The 18,487-nt window shown below is 38.3% G+C and overlaps 1 protein-coding gene across 15 annotated transcripts in view; it reads left to right on the top strand.

Moving 5' to 3' along the window:
- Positions 1-18,487, top strand: part of ABCB11 (ATP binding cassette subfamily B member 11) — a 91,944-nt gene that overhangs the window by 46,999 nt on the left and 26,458 nt on the right. For 12 of the 15 annotated variants that reach the window (XM_036320392.1, XM_036320395.1, XM_036320393.1 and 9 more), the window contains 5 exons: positions 289-459; positions 1,204-1,405; positions 2,363-2,438; positions 6,275-6,377; positions 14,911-15,075. In XM_036320392.1, the coding sequence (XP_036176285.1) occupies positions 289-459; positions 1,204-1,405; positions 2,363-2,438; positions 6,275-6,377; positions 14,911-15,075 (717 nt within the window). Of the gene's footprint in view, positions 1-288; positions 460-1,203; positions 1,406-2,336; positions 2,439-6,274; positions 6,378-14,910; positions 15,076-15,204; positions 15,539-18,487 lie in introns of those variants that run through there. The other 3 variants (XM_036320403.1, XM_036320404.1, XM_036320405.1) reach the window with 3 other exon arrangements.

The following is an 18,487-nucleotide window of genomic DNA, read 5'->3' on the forward strand; positions in this document are numbered from 1 at the left end:
ATTTTCAGGATCTCAATCAACTTTTAGTTTGGTGGAAACATTTTATTTGAAGTTGAGCTAAGCAGAAACATTTACACAGCCAGTGAACCTGGGACTAAGAGATTAAATCAATTTTTTAAAATCTTAAACACAAATATTGATGAGACCTGTTTCAGGAAAGGGTATTTCAGTAAAAGTTAGACCTCTGAAAATTCATGTTTGAGGAGGAAGCTAGAAAGGACCTCATGAAGGATTAGTCAGGAGTCTTCAAATTCTTCCTATTCATTGCTGGGCTCACTTTCTTTCTAGCAATTTGACACTCTTGTTGGAGAAGGAGGAGGCCAGATGAGTGGCGGCCAGAAACAAAGAGTAGCCATTGCTAGAGCCCTGGTTCGAAATCCCAAGATCCTGCTTTTGGACATGGCCACCTCGGCACTGGACAATGAGAGCGAAGCCATGGTGCAAGAGGCACTGAGTAAGGTTTGTGGAAAGTCTGAGTTCATTTTACACGTGGAAATGTTTGTGCTGTTGTAGGAAAGGCTGCTTATTGAGTGGGTGGGGGAAAGAGAGATATGCTACATGGGTCGCGGTGTATCCAGTCTGACTGTTTAGAAAATATTGGCTGACTGCAATGTTCCTCACAATTGAACAAAAGACAGTTATGATTTGCTTCCAGAAGTTGCACATGTAAAAGTTAAAATCTTGTTAGGTCTAACTTAAAATCTGTGAGTTTTATTTTATTTCTTTTTTAAACCTCACCCGAGGATATTCCGCCATTGATTTCTTAGAGATAGTGGAAGAGAGAAGGAAAGACAGAGAGAAATATCGATTTGAGAGAAACACATCAATTGGTTGCCTCCTGCACTTGTCCTGACCAGGGTCCGGGCAGGGAGGATCCTGCAACCAAGGTATGTGCCCTTGACCAGAATCAAACCCAGGAACCTTTGGTCTGCAGGCCAGCACTCTATCCACTGAGCCAAACCGACTAGGGCAAAATCTGTGAGTTTTAAATTTTCCTTTTTTGTTTTAGCTGTTTTTTAATAGCAACAACTGGACCAACAATGTGAGAAAGTGTGCTGGCTATTTTTAATGTCTGCACAGCCTATTTAAGGATTCTCCCAGGGACTGAGGCTCTGACTCACTTGTGAATTCCGAGATGAACCAAAGGTCGATGCCAGCTCTGTCTTACGGTCTCAGTTAATGGTGCACTATGCATCGTTACAGATTCAGCATGGGCATACCATCATTTCAGTCGCTCATCGCCTATCCACGGTTAGAGCTGCAGATGTCATTATTGGTTTTGAACATGGTGCAGCAGTGGAAAGAGGTACACATGAAGAACTGTTGGAAAGAAAAGGAGTTTACTTCACTCTAGTGACTTTGCAAAGTCAAGGAGATCAAGCCCTTAATGAGGAGGGCATAAAGGGTAAGTGCCTTGTTCATTATGCTTATATATTGTATTAAATAGTTAATGTATTAATGCTTTATGTTTTTCTATGCACTTTAATATACACTGTCCTATTTGTTCTCCCAAAAGCCCTTGGAGGCATTATGTAAATGATACAGGAAAGGACAGGCACTCAGGAGGTTCAGTTATCTTATCAAGTCATAGAGCCCTGGTGTTCTGTTGAAGAACATTCAACTTCATCCCTCCCTCTTACCCCACTCACCCCCTACCCCCCCCCCCCACACACACACACTTTGCAAGTAAGAGAGACTCTCTATAGTGTCTTGCACACAGTAGGAGCTCTATTCTTGTTGGTTGAGTGAATGAATCAATGACTAAAATGTATTGTGCTTATTTTCACTAATGTAAATAGATACTTCAGGCCCTAGCACACCTTCTCTTTTTCAATCTGAATTTTCAGTTTTGGTGGTTTATCTCAACCTACATTAATCAACCACTCCACACTTTCTCTACCATGTCACATATCAATTTTGAACTCCACTGGGTATAATTGTATAGTTACAGACTATACAATTATATAATTATGTAACTTTATACATATAACTTGTGATTTATTCTGAAATGATTTTTTTTTTTAAATTTGGTGAGTCTATAATTTTTTTCCTACTTCTAGTGGGCTTCCCTTAAGGTTTTTTATGATTCATGCTATAAGATATCTGTTTCTGTGGTTATAACACATAGGTTATTATACATATGTAGTTTGAAAGATTCAATCTTGCCTATTATTTTGAAATCTTTTGTTAGAATGTGCTGGACAAGGGTTATTTTACTTATTGCAATAAAGTTAATAGTTAATGTCTGTTTTAGCATCAGGCATGGTAATTATGTGCGAGGCAAGCATAGTAAGTAATTTTATTTTGATATGGTTCTGTTTATTGCATACACTAAGGAATCCCTCATGCTGTGTTGAAATAGGAAAAGATGACACTGAAGGTGCTTTACTTGAGAGCAAACAGACCTTTAGCAGAGGGAGCTACCGGGCTAGTTTAAGGTAAGTTTGAGCCCTGGGGCAGATTTTAAGGTTTTCAAATATTCTTAGGACTCTTAGGTAATATTTTGGGTACTACCAGGAAAGCCCTAAGCACAGGCCCAAGTCTTGTGTAATAGGAACATGCAAATGAATTCTTGGTTGCTATATTGACAGTCCTGTTTCTAATTAATGAGGAGTTTTTGTTTAACTTTAGCTTCTCATTTTATTAGGGTTAGGGTCATGATAGAGATGCTCTATAGTTAAAATGTTGTTTATTGAACTTAGAAACATGGTTGTTTTAGAAAATATCTGTATTGAGTCTTTCCCACCAAAGCTAACTCTGGTATGAATTACCACTTTACGTGGAGGTCAGATTCATTTCTTTAGCTCTACTCTTTAACCTTCTGAGTCGCAATTGAATTCAAATATTTCTTCCAGAGTAACCTTCTGAAGACAAATCATGTTTTAGTTAGATGAAATAAGAAGTGCATTTTCTAATGTTTAAATATAATTTCCCCAAACATTGGCTATGTATTTAATTAGTTTATATTTTAGGTTTTTATTTTTCTATGGATAAATATATCAGTATTCACTCTCAAAACATATTTTTGTTGTTGTACACTGTTAGTAAGACTGTAAATTTAGGCTTTCATCCTGGTTTAAGTGTTTTAATAAAATAATTCCTTTAATATTAAAAAGATTCTTTTTCTCAAGTTAGGATACTACAGTAGGCAATGAACTGACAGCATATTTCTCTAACATTTTTTTACATTTCTAGATCATTTAATTCAGGACTAGTTCATTCAAGATAACTAGCTAATCATTTATTGAAAAATGGCTAAAGAGCTTAAAACAAAACATTCAGGTAACAACTTCAAGTAGTACAAACATACATTTATTTATTTTTAATATTCAAAGGGTAGTTCACTAAGTTTATGCTTAGAGTTTTTTATTTTTCCTTTGGAGAACAGATCATTCAGAAAAATTTCATGAAATGCTAGTTTTATTGAATTTAGAAAAGAATAAGTTGATAGCGTGCTGAACCAAATTCCATCTGTTCTAAGTAGTTTACTTACAATCTGTTATCAGGACCAGATAACCATTTTAATACAAACATTTCCTATTTGACCATTTGTTCTCACAAAGTCTAGATTTTGGTGGCTAGGATGAGAAATCCAGAAATACAATCTATACACAGAAAGAAGCTGTTAACTTCCTGCAGAGAAAGATTTACAACTTTAAATGAGAAGATGGTTAAAAATATCTCATTGTGTAGGCTGACAGATTTTTAATTTTTTTTTGCTAAAAGATGACTAAGTGGAATGTTAATTTGTATCTTATTTCCTTGTCTAAGGTCTTTCTGAAGGCTAAGTCTCTCTTTAGTCATAGATTTTAGGTTCAAGAACAATTTAATGGATGAAGAAATTAATTTTCTAAATAACAATGTTGAGAGCAAGTATTATTTATTCAGCTAACTTATTTCCCAATCTAGCTGCTTTTGTTTGCGTTGAGAAGTAGTAAAGCAGCTTCTGAGAAAGGGAGTGGCGGATGTTGTAGGTTTCTGGAAGGGCTTAGGTAGAATTATAACTCTGGTGTTTATGGTAGATGAGAGGGGAACTGCCTGGCAGATAGGGTGCCTGCCTAGCTGTCTCATGGGGACAGCCTGTCCTAGACAGGTGGAATGGTGTGAGGGATAGGAAGGGAGAGAGGGAGAGAGAGAGAGAGAGAGGGAGGGAGAGAGAGAGAGAGAGAGGGAGGGAGAGAGAGAGAGAGAGAGAGAGAGAGAGAGAGAGAGAGAGACCTATGAAATGTAATATTAAAGTAGTAGAAGTCCGAGGGGACAAGGATATAGGTCTTCCCATGCTCAGACTGGAAGGTAGTCAAGTATATTTTGACACCTTCTTCTCTTTATATACTCCTGCTATGGCTTCTAATGCTATGAGTTTTATTTCAGCCCCATGAACTTAAGTCTCAGCTCTGTCATGCACTCTGCTCTCTCCAGGTGACACATGTCTATTCCTTACACCATCTGGACAAGACAGTTCGACCTTAGTTACCAAACTCAAATGACTCTGTTGCTGTAGCTTCAGGTCAGATTGGGAGGGAAAAGGGGGGTGCCCCAGAAGAAGCCAGTGTGGTAGCAGGCAGTAGGAGATAAGGAGTGGCTTCATGCCTGTTCATAATGAGGTTTGGCAAGAGTTTGAATATGTAAGAGCAAGGAACAGGGAGGAATTGTGATACATGCACCTTGTTGAAACTGGGTGACTAAGAGGGTGGCAGTACCATTAACAGAACGTGGTAACAAATTAGATTAATTAAGTTGATGTGTTACTGCCTTCTCAAGAAGGCTAAAGGAGCCTGTGTAATAGGCAGACACCACCCTGATATGAGTTTTAGTCCAATTGCACCTGGATACAAAGGATAGAGGCTTGTGAATGGTTCCATCTGGATTGCACTAAGCAGTTGATATAGGTCTCATCTCTCACGTTGCTCTCTTACACCATATGACTTCCAATTAATGCTTCCATCAGGAAACTGCCCTCCTCCCAAGTCTTCAGCATTGCCTTTGTCACTGAAGACACTGTTTGCAAATGAATGAAAACCTAACTCGACCTGGTTTAACCTTTAAAGGGAGAGAAGCAGTTGACATAAGGAATAGTCCCAGGAGGATGCTTTGGCTTCAGGCGAGGCTGGGGTGTCAATGATTTGCCCAAGTCTCTCTCCTCAGCTCTACTTTGTTTTCACTATTGGCTTTATTTTAGGGGAAACTTCTTTCCTTAAGAGTTTCAACATAATTGCCATCAGCTCCCAATGCTACATCTTCTCAAGCTTAATCTAGAGGAGAGTAGAATCTCTTTCCCAGAAATCGCAGGAAAATGAAACAAAACAACCTGAACCAATCACTTCCTATATCTGTCCTGTACTAAGTATATCTAATGAGTGTTCCTGTTCTCTCCTCTCTTCATGCTTCCATTTACACTGTTCTCTCAATTAGAAATGCTGTTCCTTCTAGTCTACAAAAACCCAAATCCTACCTTAGTCACCTCTTCCAAGAAGCCTTCTATGGTAACATCTACCATACATGTCTTTTTCCTTTACATTTTCATACTCTTTATTCAAACCTGCCCTATAGCACTTAGTACATTTTTCCTTACATTAGGATTGGGTGTACATGTGTTGCTCCTCTATACAATTTACGTTTCTTGAGGGACAAGTCTGTCATTGACCAGTCTTTGTATCCCACACAGCACCTGGAATATTGCATGCTGTAGGTGCCCAATAAACTTCTGTTGAATGAATGAATGAACACATCAAGTTAAATTATATATCAATAAAATTTAAATGCATCGCTAGGGGTGATATATAGCCTGGAGAATATGTCACTAGGGGTTCTATTTCCTTTCAGACTAGCTCATTTGTATAGAGGTGGCAAAACTTTGAAGTATACAAAGTATAAGGTGATGGGGGGGAGGCAGGGATGGGTAGATAAAAATACAGCCAGAAGGGAAGTAAAGGCAATGGCCTATTGCTATGATAGCAATTAGCAGAGCCATGTGGGTTCAGAATGGATTTGAGTCTTACACCTTTTTCTGGTAAACTAGTAGGACAACTTTGCCTCCCTTCTTTTTCTCCCTTCTGGGTCAAGGTCTAGCTTAGGGCCCAGAGCAACCCCACTGATTAATTCTGCCCTAAGAATAACTCTGTCTAGTTTAATCAGAAAGATCCCTTATCTGGTTACCAGGTGACCCGGAAAACATTTCTGTTTATTTGACACATGTCTTGTAAACTTGAATACCAGTTGACTTCTGTTCCAACCTGCCCACAATCTACAAATGGTTTCATCTTTTTATTTACAGAGCTTCCATCCGGCAACGCTCCAAGACTCAGCTTTCTTACCTGGTACAGGAACCTTCATTAACTGGTGTTGATCATAAATCTACTTATGAAGAAGGCAGAAAGGTCAGGCACCAATCACTCATGGGGGAATAGAAGAAGCCTCTCCTGGGGACTATTGTATGCAGGCCTAGAATATGAGCTTTCAAGGCCTATATCTAGTAATATTTCACTGTTGGACTGAAGGGGAGAACATATTAAGACCTGATGGAAACTCTAAATTTTACGCAATGTTTTTAAAGAAACATATATTAATTAATTACTTTTAAGAATGCATGGTAACTAAAACTGGACTATTAATGGTTAATAGTTCTTAAATGTACCATTCTAGTAAACACAGGCAAATTACATGTACTTAGCAGGTTACTTGATTATGTAGGCATCCTTTTAAACTTTTAAAGAATATCTGAAAACTTTTTCCTTCCAAAATTTTAAGTCTCTTTCTTAAATTGCAATAACCTTGGCAAAAGTGTTTGACCAACAAACATATTTGATAAGGCTAACCTTATACAAGTTATCACAAATTTTTTTAATTAACATACAACATACCTTACAAAATGACCCCCACAATAAGTCTAGTTACCATCTGTGGTAACTAATCAATACTATTAATTTTAACACAATTCTAAACAACACAAAGATGAAAGAGATAGGAGAGGGCCCAACCTATATCTTATATAATAAAAGGCTAATATGCAAATTGTCCCCTCGGGAGTTCGACCCGGAGACCAGGAGTTCGATCGCTTGCTATGATGTGTGCTGACCACCAGGGGGTGGTGAGGAACATGGTGGGCGACCAGTGGCAGTGGAGGGGTGCTGAGGCAGTGAGGGAAGGAGGAGGCAGGAAGGCTGGGAAGCGGGGAACCTGATCGGCCCTGATTACCTGCCAGGCCTAGGGACCCTATCCGTATACAAATTTTGTGCACCGGGCCTCTAATAACAATATAAACCTTTCTTCATTGGGATGCATGTATCCAGAGCTATTGTGGGCACTAACTTTCACATAAAGTGACCATCCTCCTCCCGAAATCATTGCACTTTAATCATTGCACTTCATTCTTCAGCCCTGACACTCTCACTTTTGATCCCCCATTACTCTTCACATGACTCTTTTCATGGAACTCTTCTTATTAAACTTTATTTGAGGTCACGTTGTCTTATCCCCTTGCTAAACTATAAGCTTCTTAAAGTTAGTGACTATATATTATTTGTATTTGTATCAACTTGGGCACCTTGCTCAGTGCCTGCACCTAGTAGGACATCAGAAGATTTTAAAACTAGTATAAAAAATGGAATTGCTACAATAAAATAAAGCCTTAACCACTATTTATCAAAGCAAATAAGTCAGAGAATATTTTAATTACAAGCACAATTATTATGCATGATGTAATTTCAAATTATCTTTAAAAATTCATTTTGGAAGTAATTGTACATTGGCTCACAGTGACAGAATTGGAAGAAAGTACAATACTATCTATGACCTTATGACTAAGAAGGACTCTTAAGTTTCTTTTGCTTTTAGTGTATTAATCATGAATAAGTAGAGATTCCACTACCGAATAGAGTTGTAAGTATGTTTCATAGATGAACGCTTTTTCTCTGGAGCAGCAGGATGAATCACAGTGAGAGAAAACATTTAGCAAGCATGATTGCTTACTGCATTTTGATGGTAAGGACTCAAACCCCCTCCTGGCTCTAGAAACAGGTACTTCATTTCCATTCAGGTGCTGCCACGAATAACTACAAGAAGCATGAGGCAGGGAGTTTATTAGAGCTGCCAGGGAGAAAGATCCAAATACGACGTTGAAATTTCAAACAGCAGCACCAATCATAGTCAATTTTTACATTTTTATGTTTTTCCCCCCTAGTTTCTGGGTAAACATTTGACAATAAAAGCAAGAGTTGGGAAGAAGAAAAAGGAAATGGGATTTTGCTGTTGTTGTTGAAACTGGTAGATGGCCCAGCATCGTTGCAGAGAACAATTAGATTCCCTGGAGTCACATTTCCATGGAGTGCTGTTACTGCAGGGAAAACTCCAAAGGGAGCCATTTAACTAAAGGGAAGCAAATCAAATACAGAGATTAGTTTTAGAGACATAACACTGCTACATGTCATAGTCTACTCATTAGCATTGCAAATTAGAATGGAACAATTAAACTCAATTAAATGTTAACCAGTATGATTTTAAAAAGTGCCACTTTATATTCTCTCTCTAGTTAAGGGAGACATAAAGAAGAACGAGGAAGAAAATAACAGGGAAGCCAATGTGGTTTTGCTAAAACTCCAAAAGGAAAAACATCTTATGCTTCTATTAATACTGCTTGCTTGTATGATAATTATCTTAGAGCCTTTTAGATTTAAAAAAAATCAAACATTTTTAAGAGGAAAACAGTAGACTATGGGTTAATAAATTTTAAATTATGGAATTTCTAATCCTGGTAAATTTTAAAGTATTTTAAATATTTGGGTTGTTCTAATCCCAAGTAAATTTTAAAGTATTTTTATAGTTCACTAAATTCTGCCCAAGCACTGGTGAAATTCTTCCTTTTTCTCATTTTGATGTGGAAGCTCTAACCTTATCTTCTGTAAAATTGGGAAATGCTATATCTTTTGTTGCAAAAGGTTTAATTACATAAAGAAGAAATAGTCAGCATCAAATAATCCTCATACCAAAAAGACATATTTGGGGGGGTGTGAAATCCTGTTTCCCTGAGTGTCAATAGTGTTGTGGTTTCTTAGAGTTTTGACTCTGAAAACTTAGAAGAGAAAGTCTGTTTTGAAACTCTAGTTAGCTGGGTCACAGCTGAGACTACAGCCCATTTCTCCTCCCTCTCCAAGCTGCACTTTTGGCTCCCAGAAATGGGGTTTGGTTTTAATGGTAGTGCTGATAAAATTCAGCTTAGAATTAGGGGATCCTGCAGGCTAGAGGTTTCAATCTCTGATATCTAGGAAAGAGTTCAGGAAAACTAGAAAAGACAAGGTAGAATATAGGGGTATGGCCTCGCCGGTGTAGCTCAGTGGATTGAGTGTCATCTAATGCAACAAGAGGTTGCTGGTTTGATTCCTGGTCAGAGCACATGCGTGGGTTGTGGGCTCGATCCCCAGTAGGGCCATGTAGGAAGCAGCCCATTAATGTTTCTCTCTCATCGATGTTTCTATCTCTCTCTCCCTCTCCCTTTCTCTCTCTCTCTCTCTCTCTCTCTCTCTCTCTCTCTCTCTCTCTCACATCAGTAGAAATCCTGTTCCCCTGAGTGTCAATTATTAGAAACCCACCACTGCATCATAACTAACATAGGGCTTAGGCATTTGTTTAAAAGGTATGACAGAGACAGGACCCATAAAAGTGACTATCAGTATTTATTCATTTGAAGAACCTCTACTTCTTGTCATATTTACCATTTTTTTAAATATTTTTTAAATTGATTTTAGAGAGGAAGGGAGAGGGATAGAGATATAGAAACATCAATGATGAGAGAGAATCATTGATCAGCTGCCTCCTGTGCGCCCCCTACTGGGGATCGAGCCCTCAACCCAGGCACATGCCCTGGCCAGAATCAAACCTCAGTCCTCAGGCTGATGCTCTATCCACTGAGCCAAACCGGCTAGGGCCATAGTTCCCATTTCTTAAAGTCACTATTTTTTTTTTTTTATTATTAGTTAAGGTATTACAAATGTGTCCTCATCCCCCCCATTAACCCCCAACCTCCCCCCCACACACACTCATGCTCCCATCCCCCTGTTGTCCATGTCCATTCGTATGGCTTATATACATGTATACAAGTCCTTCGGTTGATCTCTTCCCCTTACCCCCGCCCTCCCCTACTTTCCTTCTGGGGATTGATAGCCTGATTGCTGTTTCTCAGTCTTTGAGTCTGTCCCTTTTCATCAGTCTATGTTGTTCTCTATAATCCACAAATGAGTGAGATCATGTGGTATTTATCTTTCTCTGACTGGCTTATTTCACTTAGCATAATGCTCTCCAGTTCCATCCATGCTGTTGCAAAAGGCAAGAGTTCCTTTTTTTTTTTTGACCCCATGATTTGGCATGCAGAAACCAGCAAAACAAAATATAGATAGAAGGGCATAAAATTTAAATAGGAACTTATATTTTCACCTAACCTATACAAGGAGATGGAAGGAAGGAAACTGAGAAAAGCCCAGTGTCTAGCATTTAACCATCAACATAGTAGGTTTCATCCATTAAACATTTATTGCACATCTATTATGTGCGAGGTATTGTGTTAGGGATGCAAGGATGAGTGGGGGCCACTGCCCTTCTCCATGCACTGGAGTTGCTAGCAGGATACTTCTTTACATATGATAAACAAATGAGCACTGTGCAACTTGACGTTGCTACCACAGAGGCAGGAACTCTGCAATGAGGAAACACATGCATTTTTATAATTTTATCGCTCTCTTTCAGTTACTGGTTTGCCATGAATTTATTCATCTTTCCTTTAGTCATCTTAATTTATCTTTAGCTTTTTTTGGATGAGTAAATTTATTGGTAGATTTACAAAATCAGAGAGAAAAACATTCCACACATAATTATATTTTGTTTTATTCTTTTACTATGCCTTTAGCTACACCAAATAAAAGTCAATCAAAAGTAAATTACCCAGGGACAGATTTCTTCGTTTTTTCATCATTCAATCTTGATACTCACTCTTTGGGGGGGGGGGGGGGGGTCAGAGGACAGTGTCCTTTAAAGTCCAACTTTTAATAAAATAGACAAAAGAAAATTATTCAAATTAGTTAAATTTTGGTTCTTGTTAGTTTATCTTGGAATGAGAGCTACTACGCAGAGTTACCTCATATTGCCTTTCAATGCCTTAGATGTTGTTGTTTAGGGTTGGAGAAATCTTCAGGTATCAGAAGGGCAGAGAAATTTCTGTCATGTAAGGCTATGTGTGGAGCATTCTGTGGGGAGCTGGTCCAGGAAACATTAGACTTTACTGTTCTAGCTGAGACTGACAAAATGTATAGTCACGGAATGACAGACATTAGTGCTGGAAGGGGTATTAGTACTGCTGAGGATCTCACAAAATGGGCTTTGTCACCAGAATTAACTGAGGAGTATTTTTTTAAAACACACACTCATACTTAGGCTGACTAAATTAGAATAGCTGGTGATGGGACCCAGGAATCGGTGTATTTAATCAAAGATCCACATGAGTTTAGTATGCATCCAAATCTGGACACCAACCACTGTTGAGAACTGTGAGGAGTCTGATGTTTGCTCTATTGCAAGTTATCAAGTTAGGCTGACACAATTTCATGGACGCTGGCAGAATACACAACAGACCTGAGTCAGAGACAAGCGGTTTTGTTAGAGCAACGGCAGTAGCAAGAACATAGCGTTTACCTCACTGATTCCCTAGCCCAACCCCCACTTTCCCTAAGCTGAATTATGTCGAGGTCCAATGGCATTGAAAGATTCCATCACTTTGCCCTGGCCAGTGGTGCCAAATGGTTAGAGCTTTGGCCACACACTGAAGAGACATGGGTTTGATTCCCTGTCAAGGGCATATGTACCTGGGTTGCAGGTCCCATCCCCGGCCCCAGTCAGGATCAATGTGCCTAACATCGGTATTTCTCTCTCTCTCCCCCCGCCCCCCTTCCTCCCATCCATTCTTTAAAAATCAGTGGAAATAATATCCTTGGGTGAGGATTAACAACAACAAAAAGATTGCATCACTTTGGAAAATGGCCTCTTCCAGGGGACATCAGGAAAGCAAGGGAGGTCTCAGCTCCTGACTTGGGAAATCCTGGTCTGTGATGCACAGGGGGCCAGATGATACCCATCAATGAAGGGAGAGGAATCTCGGGCTTAAGGAGCCTGACTCGTAATGGGCAGTAAACACACCTGCCCTTTTCTGGGGATGGAGACACCATCTGTGTCCTCCAAGGCTATTTGCTATACAAACTTCCTTGAAAAAATAGTCTGAACAAAGGGAGTCAGTGCTTCTGTTCACAAGATGTGCAGAAACACGAGAGACCCATGTTTTGGAGAACTGCCTCCTCAAAATAACTTAGTCTAACTTTCTCATTTTGAGGATCAGGTAACTGAGACTCAAAAAACTCAAGCGCTCAGTAATACATCTCATTGTTGGTTGTGTGTGGCTTGTCCAAGAATCCTGTTCTTTCTATGCCTATTCCACTCAGCTTTCCCAGGCTCCTTTCTTCCTCTCTGGCATTGATTCCTGGAGTTAGTAAGCTGTCAGAAATAAAACCATCGAACAGAAGGACTTGCTGCAGGAGAGAGTAGTAATGACAAGTGCAAATGTTGAAGGCAGGCCAAGAGAGAACTTGAAATGAAGGCAGTAACACATCCATCTCCAGCTAAGCTGCCTTCCTCCATCCTATCTGGCTTGCAACTATAATGACATAGACATGATACAAGCTTTTATTTAAATTGAATTGGTATTATGATCTTTGATTTTATAAGCAAAAGGAAAGCATTTGAAATTCCTTGCTGTTGTATGTTCATTATATTCAGCTACGAAAAGGGTACATTACTATGTGTGTTATATATTTTTCCCCTTTATTTTTTAAAATTTATCGTCATTGTTGAAAGTATTATAGATGTCCTGTTCTTTTTTTTTCCCAGTGACCCCTTCCACCCCGCACCTGCCCCTCCCAGGCCTTCACCACACTATTGTCTGTGTCCATGGACTATGCATATATGCATATAAGTTCCCTGGTTAATATCTCCTCACCCACCCCTCAACCCCCACCTTCCCTCTGAGATTCATCAGTTTGTTCCATGCTTCTATATCTCTGGATCTATATTGCTCAGCAATTTATTTTGTTAATTAGATTCCACATATGAGTGAGATCATGTGATACTTATCTTTCTTTGACTAGTTTATTTCACTTAGCATACTTTCCAGGTCTCTCCATGCTGTCTCAAATGGTAAGAGATCCTCCTTCTTTACACCTGCATAGGATTCCATGGTGTAAATGATTCGCAGATAACATGATATTGTACATAGACAACCTTAAAGACTACACCAAAAACCTACTAGATTTAATAAGTGAATTTGGCAATGCAGCCGGATACAAAATTAACATCCAGAAATCGACGGTATTTTTATACATCAATAATGAGCTCTCAGAAAGAAAAACTAAAAAAAAAAAAAAAAAAAAAAAAAAAAAATCCCATTTACCATTGCAACAGAAAAATTAAGATATTAGGGATAAACTTAACCAAGGAGGTAAAAGACCTGTAATCAGAAAACTACAGGACATTGGAAAAAGAGATAGAGGAAGATATAAACAAGTGAAAGAATATACTGTGTTCATGGATTGGTAGAATCAACATCATTAAAATGTCCATACTACCCAAAGCATTCTATGGGTTCAATGCAATCCTTATTAAAATACCAACAATATATTTCACAGATCTAGAACAAATACTCAAAAATTTATATGGAACCAAAAAAGGCCTCAAATAGCAATGGTAATCTGGAGAAAGAAGAACAAAGTTGGAGGAATCATAATACCAGATATCAAGTTATACTACAAAGCCACTGTACTCAAAACAGCTGATACTGACACAGAATAGGCATATAGATCAATGACACAGAACAGAGAACCCAGAAATCAATCTAAGCCATTACACTCAATTAATATTTGGCAAAGGAGGCAAGAGCATACAATGGAGTAAAGACAGTCTCTTCAATAAATGGTGCTGGGAAAATTGGACAGGTACATGCAATATACACTATATATAATATAGTGTATATAGTGTATTTTAATAGAAGAAAATAAAAAATTATTATAGATCTATATAAGCCACCTAAAATCCTTTCTCAAATAAGGTGGGTAATAAATTTAAAAATTATTGAATACATGGGCCTAAGACAAAGCACTGAGTAATATCTATAGCCAAGGAAAAATGATGGTAAAAATGAGGTTTTGAATATAATATTTGCCTTCAAGAAGATAAAAATTTGCTAGCTATGACACTTTAATGGCAAATAAAAAAAAATCAGAATAGGAAAATATTAAAATAATCTTCACTCCTTGTGAAGAAAATGTGAAATTAAGAAATCCAAATAGATTACAGTTAAATTTTGGGTACTAATTGAGGTAAACCTTACAGAAAACATGTAAATGAGAATTGTTGACACAGCTTCACAAATTTCAAGTTATTTTGCCTCTGTTTTAGATACACTGGCTTGCCTTGGGAGCCTTGAAAATTTCAAAAGTCCTCAAATATGTAAATACTACTATAACACAAATATTTTTTTTTAAATCAGGAGTTTATTTTCCTCAAAGATCCAACATATTGATTACTCCCCAAGAGTCAATGCATGTGCAATTGTGAAATGAGAACTGTAAAAGTCACTTTCAGACGAGTAGCCCCTCCGGGCTCCTTCCTTCCAGTGACAGCTGGGTCTCAAGAAATTTAAAACCAGTCCTCACAAAATAACAAATCACCACTCCTCACAGATCTTTGAGGTCACTCATAACCAGTCAAAACATGACTCTTCCACCTGTGAGTGCTAAAGGGTCTGCTATATAAAAAAATAGTATGTAAAAAAGTGTCTGTGTGTACATTTGAATGATTAATCTAACCCTCTTTCCCCTCAAGGACAAGAACATTCCTGTGGAAGAAGAAATTGAACCTGCCCCGGTTCGGAGGATTCTGAAACTCAATGCTCCAGAATGGCCCTACATGGTGGTGGGGTCTGTGGGTGCCGCTGTCAATGGGGCAGTCACACCCCTCTATGCCTTTTTATTCAGCCAGATTCTTGGGGTAAGCAAACGGCTGGACTATCTTTATTCTCCTTACCTTTGGTGCTTCTATCAGTGGATATTGTTGTTTTTGATAGGTTGGCTCTTTACTTACCAGGTAACGAGTTTAGTTTTTTTCTCATCTCTAAAGAATTAAAATGCCTCAAGTGTCGCATCACACAGAAGGTAAGAAGGCGAAGCTGAGCACTGCCGTTTGGGCTGGCAGGACACTCATCGTCATCAAGTCTGTAAAACTGCATTAAGGCTACAAATTTAATGTTAGAAGAGGGCAATTAACCTACATGCAAACCACATCAGAATGCAAACAGGTTTGTTGAATAATACAAAAGAATTTTAGGGCTATTTTTATCTTGCTGAACAGCTGAGGTACAAAGTTTTACTTATAATAGCAAGTGTTAGAGTACGTTGTGTAATACGCTGCCTTCCTGCTGATTAGAGAGAAAATGGGGAAAGGAGAGTAAAGTAAAATAGGAATGGGAAAAGATTACATTTATGTCAGTTTTTCACTTCCTAGATGTTTTGAATATTCTCCATCTGACTTCATTGCTATAATAAAAAATAACTACGAACAGTAGACACTAGCTAACCACTGTCATATAACAGCACATTAACCTCTCCTAATAACCATCTGCAATAGGTATTCCTATTGTTCCCATTTTACACAGGAGCAAACCAAGGCACAGAGAACTTAGGATAGCAAGTAGTGAATCTAAGATTCAAATTGAAGCAGTGTTTCTATAGAGTCAGGTTCTAATAAAACCTTATCATTGCAAAATTATTTATCAAAATGATATCAAGTTTTCTTAGTTGTAATTTACACACATACTATCTTGTGAGGTCAACAGAAAGGCAAACCTAGAATCTAGAGAACTTTATTAACTTGTTCAAGGTAACACAGGCATTAAGTGATGGGGCCAGGACTAGAACCCAGCCTTTCAGAAGCCTAGACTAAAGGATTTGCCAGCACACCACATTGTCAGAGCTTAGTAGGAGTCCTAAATTTTAGTTATTCTGTCTCTGTGTCTGTTCTCTCTCTCTTTCTCTTTCTTTCTCTTTCTCTTTCTCTCTCTCTCTCTCTCTCTCTCTCTCTCTCTCTCTCTCTCTCTCTCTCCCCCCCCCCCCCTCCTTGTCTCTCTAGCAGAGCTCCTGACCAGAAAAAATGTCCCAACAGGCATAAGTTGTACATAAAGACCTGGCTAGTCCACAGACAAAATCGTCAATCGTGTAGGGAGGGCCCAAGCCTGGGCTTTAGTTTTCACACTGCCCCCTTGTGGTCAGTGAGGAAATCATGTTCACTTCAGGGAGAGAGGTCATTGAAAACACAGGGGATCTTCAACTCTGGTAAATTGAAATTCTAGTTATGTAAAACCTTTATGCTGAAAATCTTTTAAATAATTAATTTATATATCTTAATGTATACTAAGTGCAATATCCTAAAATAATAGAAATATTTGTTCACTCAACAGATATTTGTTATCTGCCCTAGACACAGTGCTAAGAACTTGGAAATGCAGTTATCAGTCATGGTGTCTTCCTTAATGGCATTTTAAGTCTCTGAGGAAGACAGGCATTAAACAAAAAAAAATCCACTCATAATATAATTATTCAACAAACATTTATTGATCACTTATTGTTTATCAGACACTGTGGCTGGTTTTGGGACTAGCAGAGTGGTGAACAAGAAAATCAAAGCCCCTTCCTGCTCTCATAAAGCTGATATTCTAGTAGCGAGAAGCTCTGGAAATGCATTGTACTTAGCAGTGATGTAGATGTAGAAGGTGCAGGGGATAGATTTGAACCTATAAAGACTCAAGACTATGCCCTAGATCAGTGATGGCAAACCTTTTGAGCTCGGCGTGTCAGCATTTTGAAAACCCTAACTTAACTCTGGTGCCGTGTCACATATAGAGATTTTTTGATATTTGCAACCATAGTAAAACAAAGATTATATTTTTTATATTTATTTTATATATTTAAATGCCATTTAACAAAGAAAAATCAACCAAAAAAATGAGTTCACGTGTCACCTCTGACACACATGTCATAGGTTCGCCATCACTGCCCTAGATGTTTGTTTTTAAAATAAATCCAGGAGGTCAGCATCTTTGCTGATCATTTCCTTCTGTTTTATAAAAGCAAAGTAAGGAATATACTCACCAAACTTCATCCTATATATGAACTACTGTGGAAAGAATCTGGTTTTCCTGTCAGGAGACTTTACTTCTGAAACTGGCTCTGTTAGTTATTTATAAAATACTATATTTATTTATATTATTATTATTATTATTATTATTATTGCTTTTGGTGTAGAATTCATCAATTTCCATAGAAAACTAACCAGAGCCCTTCACTGCCATAACGGGGGGTGAGGGGGGTATGTGGAGGGAGGGGGGCTTCATAAGTCATATGGGATCCCATCATAGTACTTTTCTAGGCTTCTGTTTCCTGAACTTTAAAATGAAGGACTGACTAAGATAATTTCTAAGATACCTTCCAGCTCTAGTGATCAATGAAATGGCCAAGACAGAAAAAAACTTGATTATTCATCTATAAACCCTGCCCTCCTAGAGCACCCACCATTTATTGGTGGTGAGAATATTCTCTGTGATTCTTCTGGTCACAACCAGAAATCTTAGGAAAAACTTAACCCAAGCTATTGAGCTTTTCACTTAAGGGCTGCAGGATGAGAGTAGCAGGGTCTTGGTCTAGTTGGTGAAATCCAAAGTCTTCTCATGGTTAATATCCTCACAGAGTTATATTTGCTAAGAGAATGATGCTAAACAAACTACTATTTTTCCTCTGGTAATAAAGATTGTTTCTGTTTGTCTCTTAGTATAATTATCACATAGTCATCTGTAGATTTATGATATTTTTATAATCATGAGTCAGATAATAGTCTGCTTTTAATGGCTCTATTTTCATTCTGACATATGTAAAGGGCACAATGTTCACATTTAGTGTATTGAGACCATAGTTTGGCACATGGACTCAGCAAATTATTGGGTATTACTAGGAGCGTGATTGCTAATCTAGTGAAGCCTCAATATACATGTAAGGCATAATTTATCTGACTCACATTCCCTGGGTCTTTTTGACTTGGAAAATGTGCCAAGTGTTCCAAGCGCAGCAATTTGGATAGGGAAAGCATGAACTGTGGAGTCAGCTATCCCTGGATTTGTAGTAGTGTTTGCTCTGAACTCTGTGCATTTGGGCAAAGGGCTTCTCCTTGATGAGCCTTAGTTTCCTCATCTATTACATGGGGCAAGAAAATCTACCACACTGAGTCGTGTTAAGAATCCCAATTTAAGGAAGTCCTTACAAGTTAAATTAGGTTAAGCAACACATTTGGCATCTGGCAAATAGCAAGAGTGTAGTGAATGTTTGTTTTCACTGTAAGGGGATTTCCATTAAAA

The sequence above is a fragment of the Myotis myotis genome, unplaced genomic scaffold, assembly GCF_014108235.1.
Source record: "Myotis myotis isolate mMyoMyo1 unplaced genomic scaffold, mMyoMyo1.p scaffold_m19_p_8, whole genome shotgun sequence".
NCBI lineage: Eukaryota > Metazoa > Chordata > Mammalia > Chiroptera > Vespertilionidae > Myotis > Myotis myotis.